At 46.9% G+C, this 18,862-nt stretch overlaps 3 protein-coding genes across 6 annotated transcripts; 2 read left to right on the top strand and 1 right to left on the bottom strand.

Moving 5' to 3' along the window:
* Positions 1-2,820: 2,820 nt before the first annotated feature.
* On the top strand, positions 2,821-7,256 carry LOC109750936 (WPP domain-interacting tail-anchored protein 1). 2 transcript variants are annotated; one of them, XM_020309856.4, is made up of 6 exons: positions 2,821-3,030; positions 3,240-3,304; positions 4,125-4,637; positions 4,700-5,859; positions 5,973-6,140; positions 6,806-7,256. In XM_020309856.4, exons 3-6 carry the CDS (start codon positions 4,142-4,144, stop codon positions 7,022-7,024), a joined length of 2,043 nt encoding a protein of 680 aa, XP_020165445.1. In that variant the 5' UTR covers positions 2,821-3,030; positions 3,240-3,304; positions 4,125-4,141; the 3' UTR covers positions 7,025-7,256. The 2 variants fall into 2 exon arrangements, with proteins under 2 accessions (XP_020165445.1, XP_020165446.1); XM_020309857.3 differs by lacking the exons at positions 2,821-3,030; positions 3,240-3,304 and having other exon boundaries at positions 4,093-4,637.
* A 563-nt stretch (positions 7,257-7,819) lies between these two features.
* Positions 7,820-9,339, top strand: LOC109750947 (gluconokinase). Its single transcript, XM_020309863.4, has 4 exons — positions 7,820-8,232; positions 8,340-8,382; positions 8,540-8,619; positions 8,730-9,339. The coding sequence occupies exons 1-4, from the start codon at positions 7,992-7,994 to the stop codon at positions 9,158-9,160; spliced, it is 795 nt and encodes a 264-aa protein (XP_020165452.1). The 5' UTR covers positions 7,820-7,991; the 3' UTR covers positions 9,161-9,339.
* A 1,655-nt stretch (positions 9,340-10,994) lies between these two features.
* On the bottom strand, positions 10,995-18,221 carry LOC109750950 (protein DESIGUAL 2). 3 transcript variants are annotated; one of them, XM_073505278.1, is made up of 4 exons: positions 17,779-18,199; positions 15,005-17,537; positions 12,227-12,432; positions 10,995-11,577 (listed from the first exon to the last, which is right to left on the bottom strand). In XM_073505278.1, exons 3-4 carry the CDS (start codon positions 12,355-12,357, stop codon positions 11,259-11,261), a joined length of 450 nt encoding a protein of 149 aa, XP_073361379.1. In that variant the 5' UTR covers positions 12,358-12,432; positions 15,005-17,537; positions 17,779-18,199; the 3' UTR covers positions 10,995-11,258. The 3 variants fall into 3 exon arrangements, with proteins under 3 accessions (XP_073361379.1, XP_020165454.1, XP_045087024.1); XM_020309865.4 differs by lacking the exons at positions 15,005-17,537; positions 17,779-18,199 and adding an exon at positions 13,981-14,325; XM_045231089.2 differs by lacking the exon at positions 10,995-11,577 and having other exon boundaries at positions 12,268-12,432; positions 17,779-18,221.
* Positions 18,222-18,862: the final 641 nt, after the last annotated feature.

Here is an 18,862-nt window from a genome sequence, read left to right on the forward strand (position 1 = left end):
TTCCCTACACTTTTTGCAAAACATGTCCAAATTTAAGTTTTTAAATTTTCCTAACTAGTACATGTAGTAACATAACTACATCTGGAAGGATTTAAATTTTTGAAGTTTTTATCATTTTCTTTTGCTTTTTACAAAACTGAAAAGGCGATCCCGGGGGGGGTAGAGTTTGAAAATGGGACCTTTAGTACCGGTTCGTGCCATGAACCGGTAATAATTCCTCAAACCCCATTAGTACCGGTTGGTGGCTCGAACCGGGACTAAAGGTCTAACCTTTAGTACCGGTTGGTGCCACGAACCGGTACTAATGGGCATCGCACCCTTTAGTCCCGGTTCGTGGCACCAACCGGGACTAAAGGTCCCATTTGAACCGGGACTAATGCCTGTACGGTGCCCTAGCCGCTCGAACCGGGACTAATGCTCACATTAGTCCCGGTTCGTAATGCAACCGGGATTAATGCTCTTTTCTGGCCGAACCAAAGCCCTGTTTTCTACTAGTGCCCGCGCGCACTAGAGGTTGGCATATGGAGGACGCTCCAAACCAATGACCGGGCCTAAATATGGAGGCATATGGGCACCATATTGAGCGCCCTCCATAAATTATGGCGATCAAGGGCGGGATGGCGAACCGTAATTAGAGGAACTTTATGTTTTTATGCATAGACAATGACAAAAATGGAGCCCACTCATCAGTGTCATAAGCAATCCCATATTCTCCTCTTGTTTGTCACGAGCCATACAGTCAATGGTGGTGTGGAGGAGGGAGACGCTCCAGACGCACGTGACGATGGCCATGAAGGGTGGAGGAGGAGCACCGCCCGCGTCGTCTTCGACATGCCCTTCAGAGCTAGAGCGTGTGAAGTCGGCATGGGCTGCTGGAGTAGGTGTCCAGTGCTGAGCAGAGGAGGTAGGATGCTCATACACCGATGTTGCACAAATCGAAGATGACTCGGGGCTGCAAGGGGAGCTTAGTGGTGACCTGAAATGGGTCGGCGTGGGGTTGAGAGAGGCCATGCGATGACAAGGGATGGCCGAAGGTGGAGTGTCAATAAGTCGACGATGGTGTTGTGCATGCAGGAGAGAAAGCCGAAAGTTGAAATGTCCTAAAAAATGTAAGGTTCCATTCTCACTTTCCTTCCCACCAACCATTCATCCAACTTTCCTGTACGACCTTTTGAACCAATTCCACTTCAGTTCACTTACCAAATTTCTCATGAAGTGTAAATCACAAGTATTACAAAATCGCATTAATATGGGTAGGTAAGTCACAACCTAACATACTAGAATATCTATATCTCGTTGCAACGCACCTGCATGGTCCTAGTACCCGAAAAAGAAGTACAACTATAGGTTAAAAAAATCACAGGGAGTTTTTTTTACAATACGAGAGTCTATTTTAACTTGTTTTCTCTAATCTAAAAGGGAAATGTTTACCTTTAACCGACCGATTTTAGGCGAGCGTCCGCCGCCTCCTTGTCCATCGGATTGGTTTTTCATCCAACGTTCGGGAGTCAACCTCCACCTACTTCATATTCTTGCAACTCCACCCTTGTTTCAGAAAGCAGACTACAACCAGGCCTTTGTTGCAAAACGGACAAGGAGTTAGATCCTGCAGCGGCTGGGATTGGGAAGAGCAACGACAGCTGGATCCTGCAGCGCCGTCGTCGCAGGATTAACGGGACAAGCGGGTGTAGATCCCCTGCGGTGGTGACGACGACCAAGTCTCCGTTGGCGGTGACCTCCTGGACTCAACTAGTTACAGATCCAGAAACAATGGTTGCCATGGCCGACCTCCACCACCAGATTCCGCCATCGGTCGTCGGCCTCCACTGCGCCGCCACTAGGAACTCACCGCCTCCGCGCGCATCCCCTCGGTCCGGCATCCAGGAGCGCCGCGACCCCGCGCCGACCTCCGCCTAAAGCCCTCAACCGCCTCGGCCTCGTGCATGTGCTCGCCAGGCCGTGCGGCCACTGACCGACGAGTTTCTGCAACAACGATCATCATTGCAAATGGCGACGGCGGTGGTGTTGCGACATCATCTTTCATTGCAAAGTTTTTTGCAACATCGTCCTTGTTGCAAAAGGATTCCTGAAACGTTATCAATGTTGCAAAAAAAAGTGAATATATTTTCTTTCCGGACGCGGCTTTTTTGCTCCTAGGTGCATATGCACCCATTGTCGAAAACACACATTTTGAAAAGTTGAAAAATTCGGAACAAAAATCCCGCGTGTATATCCGGACATTTTATGTCCGTTCACAAGGTTTCGGTGAAAAACGACGTTTTTTGTGGCTTGTGTAAAAAAGATAAAGAAATGCCTCGTGAATAGTTAGAATGAAGCATCAGAAATTGTCTTTTTTACACAAGCCGCAAAAAACGTCGTTTTTCACCAAAACCTTGTGAACGGACATAAAATGTCCGGATATACACGCGAGATTTTTGTTCCGAATTTTTTAACTTTTCGAAATGTGTATTTCGACAATGGATGCATATGCACGTAGGAGCAAAAGGGAATATCCCTTTTCTTTCCACAACACAACCTTTGTTGCAAAGAAAAAATTCCCGTGACACAATCTATGTTTCAAAAAAAAATCCCATGACACAATCTATGTTGCAAAAAATAAAATCCGCAACACAACCATTTTGCAAATGTTTCCGCAACAAGGCGTTTGTTGCAAAGTAGAGCAAGACGTTCAACCGTAAAATTGTGTGGGATCTGATGGCTCGCGAGGCGGCGGATCCTCGGCCGACGCGTAGCAGCCCCCTAATAAAATATAAAGGCTGGAGAAAGCTCTTTTTTTTCCTTCACGGTGTAAAGGCCGGGAACTATGTTCAAGGGGCCCTTCAACCGGTGGGGCCACAGAAAGGATGGATCGTTGATTCCCCGTCACAGCAGAAAAGCTGCGATTTTTCCTCTGTCCGTCGACTAGCCTAGACAGCTACTGCATCTCGCTTTTTCTTCCCTCTCTGTCCATCTCGCGCCGCGGCGACGGCGGCGGCCAGATCGTGGAGCTCCGGCGACGGCAGGACGCAGGTGCGTGCGCCCGCCCTCGGCCCATTTCCCCCGCTCCCATTCCCTCTCCCGCCTCCGCCGCAACGGCGGCTTAGGGCCCGGCGCGGCGCGCGGGCTGGGCGATGCCCGGGGCGGCGGCCTGATGCACGCGGCCGCTGAGCACGGGGCTCTACTCTGATTGCATCAGCTTGGTACTGATCTATCTCCCTCACTTGTGTGACTGATTGCAGCGGCCGAGCAGCTCAGCAGGAGCAAGCAGCACAAGTCGTGTGATTTTTTCCCCCTTCAGTCGGAGGTATACAAACTCTTTGTTTCTACCTGCAGTCAGACGTACTATATATACGAAGAGTGTGTAGTGTTTGTATGCTGTGTGCTTGCTGTTCTTGTGTTTGGGAGCGGTACGGTGAGACCAAGTTTAGTTCAATTTTGCGAAATGATTATTGTTCATATTCATATCGGATTGCACGGCACTCTGTCAACGATCTAGTGATTATTTTCAGTTCAATCCCACTGACCACGGCGATCTCTCGGTGTGCCGGCACACCGAGAGATCTGCGCTCCGTCAGAGCAGAGCCAATTCCATAATACATATTGCTAGCTACCTGGGGTAGCTGATTCCTGTGGGTTCAGTAGTCCTCTTGGATTGATATCTGAACATTTTATGAGCTGATATCCTTGCCACATACTAATACTTAGTTTTGACCTTGTGACAGGCCCTTATCCCGTTTTATTATTTTCCGCAAACTCAAGGCGGGCCTGTGTCTGCAAAACTGACACTATCTCGTACTATAATTTAGTTGAATTTGACGAAATTTGGCATTTGGTATGCCCATACATGTCCGAGTTGTCTGCCCAGTCAGCTGTCCTGTCATGTCGTCCTGATGAATGGATCTAGCTTTTCAGTTTGTGGAAAATAATAAGATGGGGTAAAGTCGTCACATTGTCACAACAAAGGGGTGAAAATGGAATTTATTTATAAGCTAGATACATTGTCGTGCTCTGGTTTTTGTTGCTCATCTGGTTCTCTTTCATATTTGTCTATTTTAATCTTCTGTATTGCCTATTGCTTGTATCTCATATCAGTATCTTGTTTTTTATGCGACTTTCATGTGTAGGTAGCACACAAGGAATTATGAGTGCCGAGAACACTATAAATGATGTTCTTGCCAAAGAAAATTCCCTGTCTCCGGGAGATAGGATGAATGCAGTAGGAACCAACATGGAAAGTATTACAAGAGTAGAACTCGACCTTGCATTTGCCTCTGAGAAATTGCTAAATTTGGAGATGTTGGTGATGGAAATAGCTCGCCGAGCTACTGAGTTTGAGCCTCTTACCTTGGAAAGTGGATCTGTTTCATCTGAGACTGCTGAGGATGCCTTCGAGTTGGACACCTTGTATGGTATTCTCGATGCAGAAGTCCAAGAGTTAGATGACATGATCAGTTCTCTTCAGATTGATGCTAAAAATGTTGAGGACAAGGTTTATGACGAAGAATCTGGAGGCAAGGTTAAAGCTAAGCTGGATGCTGCTATGGCTTCTTTGAAACAGATGCAGGATCTAATTGCTGATATCAGAAAGGAGTCTGCAAAGTTTGAGAAACCCATTGAATTTTCCAGTGACCAAGCAGGTAAATGCTCACTTATCCCTATTATGCATCAACTGGATCCCTTTCTAACCGCTCTTGTACAGGAATTGCTGAACATGGTGTGTGTGAAAATGGTCATATGTCATCCGTCACTAGCATGCATACAGAAGATGAACGAAGAAATGTTCTGCAGATGTTAGAGCAATCCATAGCAAGTGAGCTAGATCTTGAAAAGAAGCTCTCTGATTCAAGATATGCTGTAGAAGAACTTAAAATGAAGCTTCGTCTCCAAACACAAGAAGCATCTTTTCTAGAGGAATTAACAGAAACAAATTCGGGGAGGTTGTTTGAAGCAGAAAATGCTTCTGAGATACTCCTGGGAACTTCCAGGGAACTTATAAATGAACTTAATACCATACAGGTCCATTTAAGTGCATCAAGATCTAGAGAAGATGATCTCAATTCAAAGTTAGAACGCAGCTTGATGGAACTGTCTTCTCTGAAATTAAACCAAGAGAAGATGCAAGAAGAGAGTAAAAAGGTTGAAACTGAAGAAGCTGTGCAGAATGAGGCACGATCAAACCTTGAATTGTTATCCTTGCAGCATCAGGTTGAAGAGCTAGAAAAACATTTCAATGAATCTAATTCACAGTTGTTGCTGGAGAAGGTATCATCAGAAGTAAGTCAGGAAAAAGAGAATGTGACGCTCACTGAGCTAAGCACACTGGAAAGTGTCATTAAGAATCTCAAAGCTGATGTCCTAAGAGCTGAAAATAGAGCGCAAAATGCCGAAGTAAGGTGCATGCAGTTAACAAAAGATAATGTAGAGCTCAGTGGGGAGTTAAGCTCTGTTAAAAGCCAGGGTCCGGATAAGGCCCGTCTTTTGGAGAGGGAATTGTCGGAGTCAAATGCCCAGTTGGAGCATGCCAAGGCATCAGTTGCTGCCTTTGCTGAACAGCAGGGTATGCTGAAATCTACAGTATCTGACATGGAACATATGATTGAAGATTTGAAAGGAAAGGTTTCAAAATCTGAAACCAGAGCCCTAAATGCTGAATCAAAGTGTGCATTATTAGCAGACACCAATTTAGAACTTAGTGAAGAGCTATCGTTTCTGAGAGGTCGAGTTGAACGCCTAGAGAGCTCGTTACATGAAGCTAACCATGTGAAAGTAGCAACCATCAAGGACATTAGTCTCAGAACTAAAGTTATTACTGAATTGGTCACGAAACTTGCAGTGGAAAGAGAACGGCTTCATCTCCAGGTATATGCATGATTCCATACACACCATTAATGTTTGCTTTTTATTAGCTCTTATTATTACTTTCTCATTCCTGTATGTTCATATGCTGGTTTGGCTCTTCGTGGTGGTTGCAGATTTCTACGTTAACAAAGAAGAACAAGATATTGACTCACAAGTGCAAAGGAACTAGTGTTAAGGATGGCACAAAGTTGTACAAAAATGCTACTGGTAAAGATGCTGAACTTCAGTTCGCTACACTGGCCGAGGAAATAGTTTCAGATTCTTCATCAGCACAGAATGTGGTGAGGTTTCTCTCTAATTTATTCGCGCCTCTTCTTTGAAGTAAAGTGCATGAGCATCCACATCCCATTGCATATAATGAGGTGCTACAGCGGACATACTCCAGCCCCTATAGATGCTACTAACGTCCTGTTCGGAGTCCCTCCACTCCGCCGCTCCGCTCCAGGAGCTGGCGGAGCTGTAGTTAAAAAGGATGGAGCTGTAGTCCCTCCACTCCGCAGCTCCTCGTATTTTTAGGAGCCGGCGGGTTGCCGAACAGACCCTAAGTTGACATGAAAACTTTAAATTTGACGTTTATAATAGAACTCATATAACTAAGCATCAGCAGCGAAGTTTAGCTTTGTTGCCAGTCTGCCCTTAGTCTGGATGCCTACAGTTGTCCTCTCCTTTACCCTCTCATTAGCATCATGGGGTGTGGATGCTCTGAAGTTAGTGCGGTGCGATTGGCTCCGGTAGAACTTGGGCTAGGCCAAAGCCATCGATAAAAAATATTTTGCTAAACCCCGGCCATTTTCCTAGCAAAATATCCGCACTTACACCGTGCAACATGCAGCATTACCTGCATACCTTGATCTTATTTTTTCCTAAGTTGTTCATACATACCCGCATAAGCGTTACAAAGATTGTACTCATCTGTAAACGTTGATCCATGATATGTTCGGCTCAGGTGGAGAAAGCCGCGGACCTTATCGACGGCAAGGTGGAAGCGGAGGGAAGCACTGGAGAGGAGGAGGAGGATTCGGCTGACGAGGGCACGCTGCGGACCATAAAGCCGTCGGCGGCGCTCAGCTGGAAGTACGTCGCCACGGCGCTCCTCGCCGTGGTGGGCGCTGTCGTCGTGTGCCACCTGCTGCTTGAGAACGGCTGGGAAGGGCGCATGGCCTGACGCTTCCTTTGATTTCTCGCCTGAATAATGCGCAGTTTTGGGCTGGACTGAATCGGCGCTGAATGTATACTCTGATGCTCTCACCCGGCCTGAGTGAGACCTTTGGGACGCCTCCTCGTGGAGGAAAATGGCGGGCTGATCTTGAGTGGGAATTTTGTATTACTAATATATGGGTTTTGTTAACCTCCTTGTGATTATGTATGCACGGTGTGCTGCAGCAACGTTCGAAGAAGAGTTCTGTGCTAGTGTTCATTGATTCTATTTCTGGGCTTGAGACTGGGCTCCTTGATGAGGCGGACGACGACCCCGCCTCTGCGACGTCGATCCTCAGCTGCCTCGCCATGGCTCGGGCCGGTGCCCTGATCTCGTCGGACGCCATGGCGTTCGTCGCTCGTATTTGAGGTGTGGTAAAGAGACGCTATTTGAACCATTTCCACCCCTGACCCATCGGTGATCTGAATTATCTTGCACTCAAACCACTCCTTGTCAGCCGTCGCAGAAATACCATCTTCAGAGAAAGAAGCTACAGTCGATGCTCTTCCAGTGGAATATCAGCGTGCTCAATGTCTTAATCAGCGCCGATGCTGCCAAGTCCAAGCGGTGCTACACGCCACGCCATTGACAGTTTGACTTAAGACAAAATTTGGGGAATGTTGACATGTTTGCCTATGAATTTGGTCAGACTTTATAAAGTTTGATTCAGTGCAAAACCACAAAGAAATAGAGGGAGTATTATGATGAAAACAAGAGGGCAACAAACGACCATGTTACTTCACATGCTTCGATGCTTCGGTGCCGTAGATACATTGAGCTGAAGTAGCAAGACGGGAGACATAAAGCTTAATACGAAGATTTTCCGAGAAATAAATAAAATTTGACGTTGTAGATGCTCCCATCATCAGTGGAACGTTTGTGCTAGCAGGTGAGTAAATCTCAGAGTGGCGTCGTGGAGATCGACGTGCAGCTAATGCTGCCTGAATTATCTCAGACTCAGAGCAGGTGGGAGGCAGCAGGGTCAACCCCGAGAAACGGAAAGGCGACGGTGTCGTCCTCCTCACTCAATTCATTCGCCGGCCGCTCGCTCTTACTTTTGTGTCCTCCTCTTGCCTCTCGTCCCGCCGTCGCCGCAGAGGAAGGCGGAGAGACCGCCGGAGGGAGGAGCGCCATGGCCGGCTCTGATCTCTCCCCTCCAGATCCAGCAGCCACAGGTCAGTTCACTACTGTCTATCTCTTCAGGAAATTGATTGGGGCAGAGCCGATCCGGTCGGCCTCCAGCTGCGAATTTCACTCCTTTAATCGCCGGTTGTGGTTGCAGGGGTGGCCATCGTGATCATGGGGGTCAGCGGCTGCGGCAAATCGTAAGATCTAATTTCTTTCAGCAATCAATCATCCCCTCTTACTCCTACTGCTTGCTCTCTCAAGACTCAACAACTCAAGAAGAGAACACGGGACGGGGAGCGGCAGCTGCCCTCCGCTCTGCCTCTGCTCTGATGCGAATTCTCTATTCTGCCGCAGGACCGTGGCGGCGATGCTCGCCGACGCGCTGGGCTGCGGCTTCGTCGAGGCGGACGACCACCACTCCCACGCCAACAAAGGTAGTACCACCAACCAACGTCTGTCTGTGTGGCCTCTGAAGCTTCACCTCAAAACAAACTCTCAACTTCTTCTCTGCTCCTTCCATGTCCATGTGTGTCCAACAAAACAGACAAGATGAGCAATGGCGTCCCGCTCACCGACGAGGACCGCCTCCCGTGGCTGGAGTCGCTGCGCGACACCATCCGGGAGCGGCTGGGCCGCGGCGAGGACGTCGCCGTCAGCTGCTCGGCGCTGCGGCTCAAGTACAGGGAGGTCCTCCGGCAAGGTGACGTCAGCTACAAGCCAGGGAGCTACGGGGCCTGCAGGGTGAAGTTCGTGTGCCTGGAAGCGTCGGCGGAGGTGATCGCCGAGCGGGTGCGGTGCAGGGCGGCGGAAGGGGGCCACTTCATGCCGGCGAGCCTGGTGCGGAGCCAGCTAGACCTGCTGGAGATCGACGCGGCGGAGGGGATCACCGTCATCGACGCCACGGTGCCCGCCCACGCCATCGTCCAAGCCACCGTCGCCCAGTTCAGGGACGAGCTGGCGTCGACGGCGCGCTGACAACCGAGAGTTTCTGCTGGTTCTTGTTTCTGAACCCAGCATCATTCATTTCGTCAGTGTGCTGGACTGGACAGACATTATTCAGTCCACATACAAATTGTAAAGAGGCTTGCAGACAAGCAAGATAGTATCATCAACCTTATCAAATTCATGATATGATGCAACCAATTCATTCAAAAGTCCGAACGGATGAAGAAGTGCGGACAGTATACTTCAACAAATCTCAACATTACCTAGTTCATTCAAAATAAAACATGCATCTATACCACTATATAGTGTGGGAATAACAATGAATGTGAGCCATTCGATCTACACATCCGATGGCCAGGATGTGGCAAATCCCTACAGCGTGAGCCGTTGATTTCGGCATCCAACGGCTGAAAATAGGCATGCCGCCACCATTCTCAAACAAAGAAAAAGACAGACTGAACCTTCCTCTTTTTTTTTTACTGAACCTAGTTTTTTTTTTTGACTGAACGTAGCTAATAACATTAATCGAACTGCTATTGTTTTAACCTGCAGGGCCATACCAACTTGCCAACATGGCGTTAATATGAAACCAATAATAGCAAAGCGACAGGCAAAAGCTCAACATGATAATTAATGTTGAACCCGACATATCTGTGCATATCTCCTAATTGAGCTCTCTCTTAGCTCTAGTCATTTATATCTTAGTTTGTAGAGATTTGGTAGGGTTAGTTGGTCGAAAACATTTCTTGTATATATTGTAAACGACTCTGATTAATACTCCATCCGTTTTTATTTACTCCGTATATTAGAGTTGAATGAAGTCAAACTTGGTAAACTTTGACTAAGTTTATAGAAAATAATATAAATATTTACTATATGACGTAAAAGTACATTCAATAATGTATCTAATGGTACTGATTTGTTATTGTACATATTAATATTTTTGTCTATAAACTTTGTCAAATTTTACAAAGCTTGACTTTGACCAAAGCTAATATGTGGAATAAATAAAAACGGAGGTGTTATCTGTACCTTGATACTTTATTATTTTAATAAATGGCTTGATGTAGAGGCCAGGGGAATCCTTGTTTCCGAAAAAAATATGGGGGAGAGGCTGGATGGGTTTATGTGTGTACCATATTCCCATGTTTTTTGATACAACACAGCCTTGGAGAAAATGAATAAAATTATGAGAAGATTCTTGTAGAAATATGGAAGCACTAAGAAGGTATGACATGGTCAAGTGGGATTTGAGGGGCAATATCCTTAACACCAGTCTCTTGTGCGAGTGGTTTGGCATGTTGTCCATGTGTTTTCGGGTGCGAGCCAAGCAAGGGAAGGGGCTTCCCTGCACGGCACCCTCATGCTTAATTTGTTTGCTCACCAACCTCTCCTGCTTTCCTCATTGACGTCCAATGTGATCTGCTGCTGTTGCCGTTGGTTACTCACCCAACCTGCAAACCAACTGAATCTACCATGGGACTCAGAAAAGAAGTTGTTATGTTATTTATATTTTTGACGTGACATGGCTGAATTTATGTAAAATTGTTTGGGCTGAATGTGAGAAGCTGGCCTAGCAGCAAGACGGCAAACGGCGCCAACCTCGAGGAACGAGGCAAACCAGAGCCGATCCAATCACAAACCTGCTAATCCCACCTCCACCTTGTCGAATCACCGTCGTCGTCGTCGACGGCCATCGTCGAAGCCACCATCGCCATGTTCAGGGACGAGCTGGCATCAACGGCATGCTGATCGCCGATCATTCAGTTGGATCAAGTTTCGTTTCATCATTTGCACTGGACAGATCATCCCATATGTCACGTACAACTTGTAATGGCTTGCAAGCAAGCAAGACACCAACAACTCCCAACATTACCCAGTTCATTCAAGTTCAAACATCCATACTGGCGTGCCGCCACCCTTCTCAAATCTCAAACAAAGAGAAAAGAAAGACTGAGCCTAGCTAATAACGGTAACCAAACTGCTGCTATTGTTCTAACCTGCAGGGCTATACAAACCAAACTCGCCAACATAGCCTTCATACGGGCCGTCGAAACGGCTTAGGTACGACTGCCGGTCGTAAGTATCCTCATGGGAGGCCCTTGAAACGGTTTACATATGGCTGCGATCATGGGAACTGCTGCCGGTTGTAGGTGTCCTCATGGACGAACACCGGCTCGCTGCTCTGCTGCGGGATCACGGGCTGGCCCATGGAGATGCCCTGGTTCTGCTGCGGGCCCCAGCTCGGCGGGCCTTTCGAAGACGTCAGGGCCACGTAGTAGACTATGGCCAGGGCCACGCTCGCGAGGGAGAGCACCGCCCCGCCGGAGAAGACCCCCGGCTTGACGACGTAGCAGAAGCTGCCGAAGTACATGTTCTCCTGGCCCCTTTGGTCGTTCAGTGCGGCTCCGGTAAGCAGGAGGAGGAATGCGATTATGAACGTGACCCTGCAGAATGCAACAATCCCCAGAATGATATTATGACAAATAGTTGATCGAGTCCTCGTAGCTAGCAACAAGGAGTTTGCACACTGATGAAATGTAGCATTCAAGTTGTTAATTTTTAAGCAGCTCAAAGTAGCAGAAGTGAGTGCTAAAATGTTCAGAGGAAAAGGCAGAATAGCCCACAATGTTGTAAGTGATATCTATCTAAAAATTTGTTTTCATATAGAGTCATCATATAGACAGTAACATCAGCCTGAAAGCAATGTGCAAACTCCTACATTGATGTATCGGTTTTAATATAGGGTGATGATCCAAGTGGTCAAATGTGCACGGTCTTTCTAATGAATGTATTCCTATTCCAAATATGAATGAGATAAAGGGATAACAATATGACACTCAAGAACCCATGATAATAATCAACATGAACAGAGCAACTAGGCTGGAAAGAAGGAAAAACATTGCACAGATTTAGGGTCCTTGTTTCTTTTAACATTGTTTCAACAAAATGTAACACTGTGTGTGGGTTCAACATAATATAGCAGCATTCAGAATTTCTAATAATTGTTAAGCTGAACTCAACGTTACATTGAATTCTTCAGAATATGTGAGGAAGGAACAAAACAGAAGGTAAACCTGTCGGGCAGAATATTACCAAGATACGATGAATGAGATCAGAGCCACACTCCAGTTAGTGTCTGAGGGAACCGGATGCCTCTTACAACAGATGCAACCAGCAACTGTATTGATAATGGCCTGTGCGACCATAAGGGCGACGGCAGACATCAACCCAAGGCCTAACGCCGGGCTTCTCGGGTATATGCATTCACCTGGAGAAGAATCTGTTTGCACATCCGAAACCTGCATGAATCAAGCAGTGCATTAATACTTGGGCATGGTAGTAAGGTGTTGCTTCAATAATACTGCGAGCCTACGACGTCGTTGCAACGAACTCTCCGTAGATCACCCACACTGTATCAGTTGATTCTTAGTGCCAAGTGTGCTCACCGCTCATTGTTTGCTGGTACAAATTCTTCTTTCATAAAGTAACTTCAAAACAAGAGAGTGTTATTGTGTATACTCTTCACAGGAACAGGGCAAATTGGCTTCCCTGATACTACTTAAAATATAGGGCATCCTATATTTCTATGTGATAGACGTGGCTACATAGAAACATGCCCAAGCCTCGAAGGGGCATAAGTTTGCGATGTGAGCATAAGCAGTAGGACTTGTGTGTTTGAAGTATTGACCAAATTTAAACCTAGAGCAAGTGATTCCTACTCATGCTTCCCTATTAACCTCATTAAAAGTGAAAGATAATCAGATTCAAATGTATCAAGCAAAGCGACCACAATGTAATACTATAATTGGGGAAAACAGCCACACCTTGTGACAGCCCATCATATCACTACTTGCAGTCCCACATGCATCCGTAATATAAACGGATAAACAGATTCGCAACTAGTACAATAAAGGGATATATTATATATATCAAGAAGTTATCGATCGCGACAAAATAGATTGGTACGAATGGCGTTTACGCACCGCCGCATCCATAATATCAATGGTTAAATAGATTCCCAAGTAGTACACTCAAGGGATATATGTACATATCGAGAACTTATCGATCCCAACAAAAAATATTGCCATGAATGTCGTGTATGCACCGCCAGATATAGCATACGTAACGTACAAGACAGATTGTATCACATTGTGCATTTGTCGGTCAGCTCCATGGAAAGCGACAACTTGGGCAAATCCTTGCCCAATCAACCAATCGCACTAGTTTAGCTACGAGGGACTGCCCAGTCAAATAATCTAGTACAATCAAAGGACATGTATATCGAGAACTTATTGATGACGACAGAATAGACCGCCATGAATGTCGTATACGCACGACCGCACGCAGCATACATACATACTAGACATTCTAGCGGTAGCTACTCAGCTGCATGGAATGGAAACAAGCTGGGCATCACCAACCACACTATCTTAGTTAGGAGGGAGGGATTGGGGCACCCAAACCCAATGTAGGCCAAGCATCCACCCCACTCCACTATGCCTCGCAAATGATCTTGGTTCAGGGCAAATTAGTGGGCCCTCGCAGCAGCAGCAGCAGCACGCTTGAGCTGAAAATCCCCACCGCGCAAATGCACAGCAGGGTCGATCCCATCCCAAGCTCCGAGATCGATACTAGTAACATCACCGCAGCAGCAGCAACAGGTGGCCAAGCTCTCCGCAGCCCGTTCGTTTCTTCTTGGTCGGTGGCGGGGTGGTGGGGGGGACGAGATCTAGCAGTAGCGCGTAACTTAACCGCAGCAGCAAGCAAAGCGAAGCAAAGGGGGGCGGTTTCCTCGTCCGCGGCGAGATGCGCTGGAAACTGACGGACGGGGACGGGGCGGTTTGTACCTTGACGCGGGTGCCCTCGGCGGCGAAGCCGAGCGCGGCGGAGAGGACGCCGAGGAATCCGACGAGCGCGCACACCACCACCGCCTTCCGCTCCATCCCCGCCAACCAACCCCTCACCAACCTTCTTGCAGGCACAAGCCGCGCCCCGCCCGCCGGATCTGCCCCCTGCCGCCTTCCTCCTCCCCGATCCGCCCCGGCTCGGCTCTCGTCTCCACCAGCACTCACCTGCAGCAGCAAGCAAGCAAGCCGAGCAACGGGGGAGGAAGACAAAAGAGGGCCGAGGACGAATTTCCCCCGTGATTTCTTTTCGTTTTCCCCCGCACACGCAGCGCTTTTTCTTGTTCGGTAGCGCGGCTTTTTATTTATTCTTTCGCTCTTTCTTTGCGCCTCACCGCCTTTCGTTCTTTCTTTCGCTTGCATGCGGGCCCAGGCATGAGGCGGGACGACGCGTCGGTGGGCGTGGCGTGGGAAGTGCAGGTTGGATGGAGGCGTGGGAAGCGCGCGCGGCTGGCCGGCTGGCAGGGAGTGGGGTTGGGGGCAGGGTCGGACCTGACTCGTCCTGGCGCGCGGTCTACGGTGGACCGGTGGACCGATGCGGGTGGGATATGGCGGAGGGCCCGCTGGCAGCGGGAGTGTGCGCCGTGGACGCGGTGCCTGCGAGAGGTAACTGACTAACAGACTCGGTGCGTAGCGGGCGTGGAGTCTGAACCAACTCGCTCCCCCTTTTCTCGTGCTCACTTCAAACGTGGCGAATGGAATCCACGACGCCGGACCAGAAGAAAGAAGAAGAGAACAAAAGCCGTCTCTTTTCATCTTTTTGAGCATACTGGCAAGATCAGTGGCGGAGCTAGCATTTGACAACTGGGTGGGCCGCTTCCAAAAATCTTTTTTTTGACAACAAATTTGACATGTGAACGATCTAACTAATTATCAATAAAACATAGAAATATATCAATATGGTCTTACAAACACACTAAAACTCCCAGTTCCGCATGAAAGAAGACTACATAGACATACTACATACCTTGACAAGTTTAAAGAAGACTATGTTTCCGGCCTACACTTCTGCATGACCATGAAAGTATCAATTATGTCATCTTCATTCACCTTAGAGAAAATATCCCGCTCAATGTATGTGACCAGGCAATCATCCAAAAGACTACCACCCATCTTATTTCTCAACTTGTTTTTGACTAAACTCATGGCAGAAAATGCTCTCTCAACATTTGTCGTTGCCACTGGTAGAATCAATACCAATTTTAGAAGCAAGTACACGAAATTATCAACTATATGCCTCCCTGTTTGAACAAGCTTAACTGAGAGATCAACAAGATTTCCAAGGCCTTGTTGAAAGTTCTCATCTTTTCTCATGTCACCAATATAGTTACCAAGTTGTAGTTCAAGGTGTATCAAGTCAGCACTTGAAAAGTCTTCTGGATAGAACTCAGCAAGTTTGCGTACCTTGTGTGCATCAAAAGCAGCAAATGAGTTGGCAGGATTCAAAGCAGACATACAAGATAGCAACTCCATATTGATCTCGTCAAACCGATTTTCAAGCTCTTGACTAATTTGATCAATTACTCCAAGAAATACTTCTCTTCTAAAGTGATCATCATTTGTTTGGGGTCGAACAAACCGTGTTGATCTTCCATAAGGCACATAATTATCCTCCATTGTAGGAACTTGAATGCTATGCTTGTTACAAAATAATGTGACTCTTTGAAGAAATGCATCCCACCCATTAGACCTCAGTTCTTGTATTCTATCTTTTGCCAATCTAACCATTGCCATTGCAGAAAGAATGTCTTGGTCTCTTCTTTGCAAACAATCAGACAAATCACTTGTGTATCCAAGAATGACAAGCATCAAGTGGGCATTGAAAATAAAGTCAAATGACTCGAACACTCCAACAATAGTATGGATTTTTGGCCAATCACTCCTTTGTGATGCATCTTGTCCAAGAGTGATGATTACATCACGAATTGTGGGGTACATAGCAATAATGTTGAGAACAGTTTTGTAATGAGAGCCCCACCTAGTATCAGCAGGCCTAGGTAACCCCATCTCTTGATTCAGACCACTCCCAGTTTGTAACTCACCACATTCAAGTAGTTTCATGATATTATGAAGTCTAGCATCTCTAAGCATGTCATGACGCTTACAAGAAACTCCAATAATGTTCAACAATAAAGACACTCGATCAAAAAACCATACACAGTCATCATTTCCCTTGGCAACAGCAACAAGAACTAGTTGGAGTTGATGTGCAAAACAATGGATGTAATAGGCAGAAGGTGACTCTTTCATGATCAATGTTTTCAGTCCTTTAATTTCTCCTCTCATGTTGCTAGCCCCATCACAACCTTGCCCACGAATTTGAGTTATAGTGAAACCATGATTGGCAAGTAAAGTTTGAATTGCTTCCTTAAGTGACAATGCAGTGGTGTCACTTACATGAACAACTCCAAGAAAGTGCTCACTTAGCCTTCCTACTTTATCAACAAAACGCAAACATAGAGCTAGTTGTTCTTTATGTGATACATCACTAGACTCATCAGCTAGAATAGCATAATGATCATCACCAACTTGTTCAATAATTTGATTTCTAGTATGTACTGCACAACATTGAATAATCTGATTTTGTATCTGGTGAGAAGTCAATTTGCAATTACCTGGTGCATTCTTCAAGACATACTTATTCACCTCCTCACTATTCGTTGCAAGCCACTTCAATAGCTCAATGAAGTTTCCCCTGTTGCTAGATTGTTCACTTTCATCATGCCCACGAAATGCCAATCCTTGATGAAGAAGAACTGCAAGCATCTAAGTGAATACTTCAACCTCATCCTATAAAGACGTAGATCCTCACTATCCACCCTCACAGGAAGATCATTAATTGTTGCACGGGGATTCACAAATAAGTCATATTTCTCTTGAGCTGCATTGTGCACACTTGTTACACCACCAACATGCTTATCAAGAGCATCATCTCTATTCCAATTTCTCCAACCACCATCAGTAAATGCATTAGTTCCCTTCCCACTAGTTTTTTTCTCTTTGAACAAGAAGCATACAAAGCAAAATGCAGCTTTCTCCTTGATACTATATTCAAGCCAACTATGTTTATGAAGCCAAAAAGGACTGAATGATTGAAATCTATTCCCAATTCTTCTTGCTTCAAAGTTATGTGCATAAGGTTTGAATGCAGCCTTAAGGATATATGCTCTCCGAACTGCGTCTTGATCATTGACAGGATAACTTGCAATGGGTGGCCTTTCCCCGGGATCATGTTTAAGACGGCTAAAATCATAAACCGGCGGTGGCGTTGAGACATCTTCAAGTCGAACCATTGGTTCCGGAGTTTGCTCAACCGTGACATTTGACATAGACACCACTGTTTCTTAAGTTTGCTCTTGAACCACAAATTCTCTGGTTTGCTCTTCGGCCACATCCGCGGTCCCATGCACATCTGGCGTACTAGCTTTCTTCCTTGTCTTCTGAGCATGTCTCGCAAAAAGGGAAGCAATGTTTCCTGCCCTCTTCATTCTTCAAAAATTCTGCAAAATTTATGTGTATGTGTTCATCAGTTCACCGTTAATCTACTAGTTTGTTAACAGACATTCCAAGTTTCCAACAACATACATGATACTGATACACTACTTTGTTAACATGAAAAAATTATGTCAGAGAGCATCTATGTAATATATAAGCATTGCATCTCCTTTCCATTCCCTATCAAACAAACAAACAAATTTAACTGAAATAGGCCGCTGGGGATTGAGGATTTGGGGCCAGTACCCCTCTCTCTCGGAAGGGAGTGCAGGAGAAGGGGACTGGGCGCCGTCGGCGACTGGCCGACTCCGGCTACTCGGCTAGCAGGGGCAGGGCGGCTGCGTAGTGGTTGCTCCTGGTCCGGGAGCGCTGATGCTCAGTGCGCTGCTGCGCAGGGCGACCGGGCGATGGGAGGAGCAGGCATGCCGCGGCCCGCAGCGGCGCAGCCGTCAGGGGCGGCTGGGCGAGGTGGTGCGCCGTGCGCCGTGTGCAGACAGCAGCTAGCCGGGGCGGGTGGGCGTCAGCCGTCAGGGAGGTCCGGGATCCAGCGGTGGGCCGGCGACGGCGAGGGGCGACTTGGCTGGCGGCGGATCGAACTCGACCAGATGTGGCGGCCGTGCGTGGTTGCAGAGGAGAGATGACTGAGAGGAGAGGATGTGCCCTGTTCGTCTGGTTTCAGCTCGCACTTGTTGATGGGCTTATTTTTTTTGACTCGGCCCGTCTCTGAAAATGCCATCCTATATAGGCCAGGCCGAAATCTCAGGATGGAGCGCGGCCCACCCTGTCCACCCTGTGGCTCCGCCACTGAGCAAGATGCCCCTGTGTTGCACGGAACATCAAGATGCATTTGTATGAGTAGTTTATTTTATGGGAGAAAATAATGAATGAGGGAAGGCCTTATCTGCAAATGTGGAGAGGAGTGCAGGTAAATTGTCATAGTTTCTTTCCTATCCTTTAGATATAGATCGGACGGCCTATATTGCAGGATAGCAGGCACACCATCATCACCAACTCTGGTTCTTATATCATCTTTTTGAGCATATAAAAGATACCCTCGCTTTTCATCTGCAAGGAAATTGCGTTCCCTTCTTCGAAACTACTGTACTTCCTTTATAGAGAAATATACAAGATCTAAACCGACGCTCTTACATTTCTTTACAGAGGGAGTATGTTTTTCTTTCGCGGGGTTAAGAGGATACCTTTTTTGAAACGCTCAAATTCATGGGGGAGTCGATCCGGGTACACGTACCAGCTTCCGCGTCACCAAAACAAGCCAAGCTGCGACTAACGGCATCTTGGAACCTGTTGATACGAGCGAGAAAATTACCCC

Source organism: Aegilops tauschii, chromosome 7 (assembly GCF_002575655.3).
Source record: "Aegilops tauschii subsp. strangulata cultivar AL8/78 chromosome 7, Aet v6.0, whole genome shotgun sequence".
Classification (NCBI taxonomy): domain Eukaryota; kingdom Viridiplantae; phylum Streptophyta; class Magnoliopsida; order Poales; family Poaceae; genus Aegilops; species Aegilops tauschii.

Bases quoted from the DNA above. Each gene is read 5' to 3' on its own strand.
- LOC109750936 (XM_020309857.3), top strand. From the start codon at position 4,106: ATGCGACTTTCATGTGTAGGTAGCACACAAGGAATTATGAGTGCCGAG. The intron at 4,638-4,699 runs GTAAATGCTCAC...GCTCTTGTACAG, and splicing joins ATTTTCCAGTGACCAAGCAG to GAATTGCTGAACATGGTGTG. The intron at 5,860-5,972 runs GTATATGCATGA...TGGTGGTTGCAG, and splicing joins GAGAACGGCTTCATCTCCAG to ATTTCTACGTTAACAAAGAA.
- LOC109750947 (XM_020309863.4), top strand. From the start codon at position 7,992: ATGCTGCCTGAATTATCTCAGACTCAGAGCAGGTGGGAGGCAGCAGGG. The intron at 8,233-8,339 runs GTCAGTTCACTA...TTGTGGTTGCAG, and splicing joins TCCAGATCCAGCAGCCACAG to GGGTGGCCATCGTGATCATG. The intron at 8,383-8,539 runs GTAAGATCTAAT...ATTCTGCCGCAG, and splicing joins GTCAGCGGCTGCGGCAAATC to GACCGTGGCGGCGATGCTCG.
- LOC109750950 (XM_045231089.2), bottom strand. From the start codon at position 16,803: ATGCTTGCAGTTCTTCTTCATCAAGGATTGGCATTTCGTGGGCATGAT.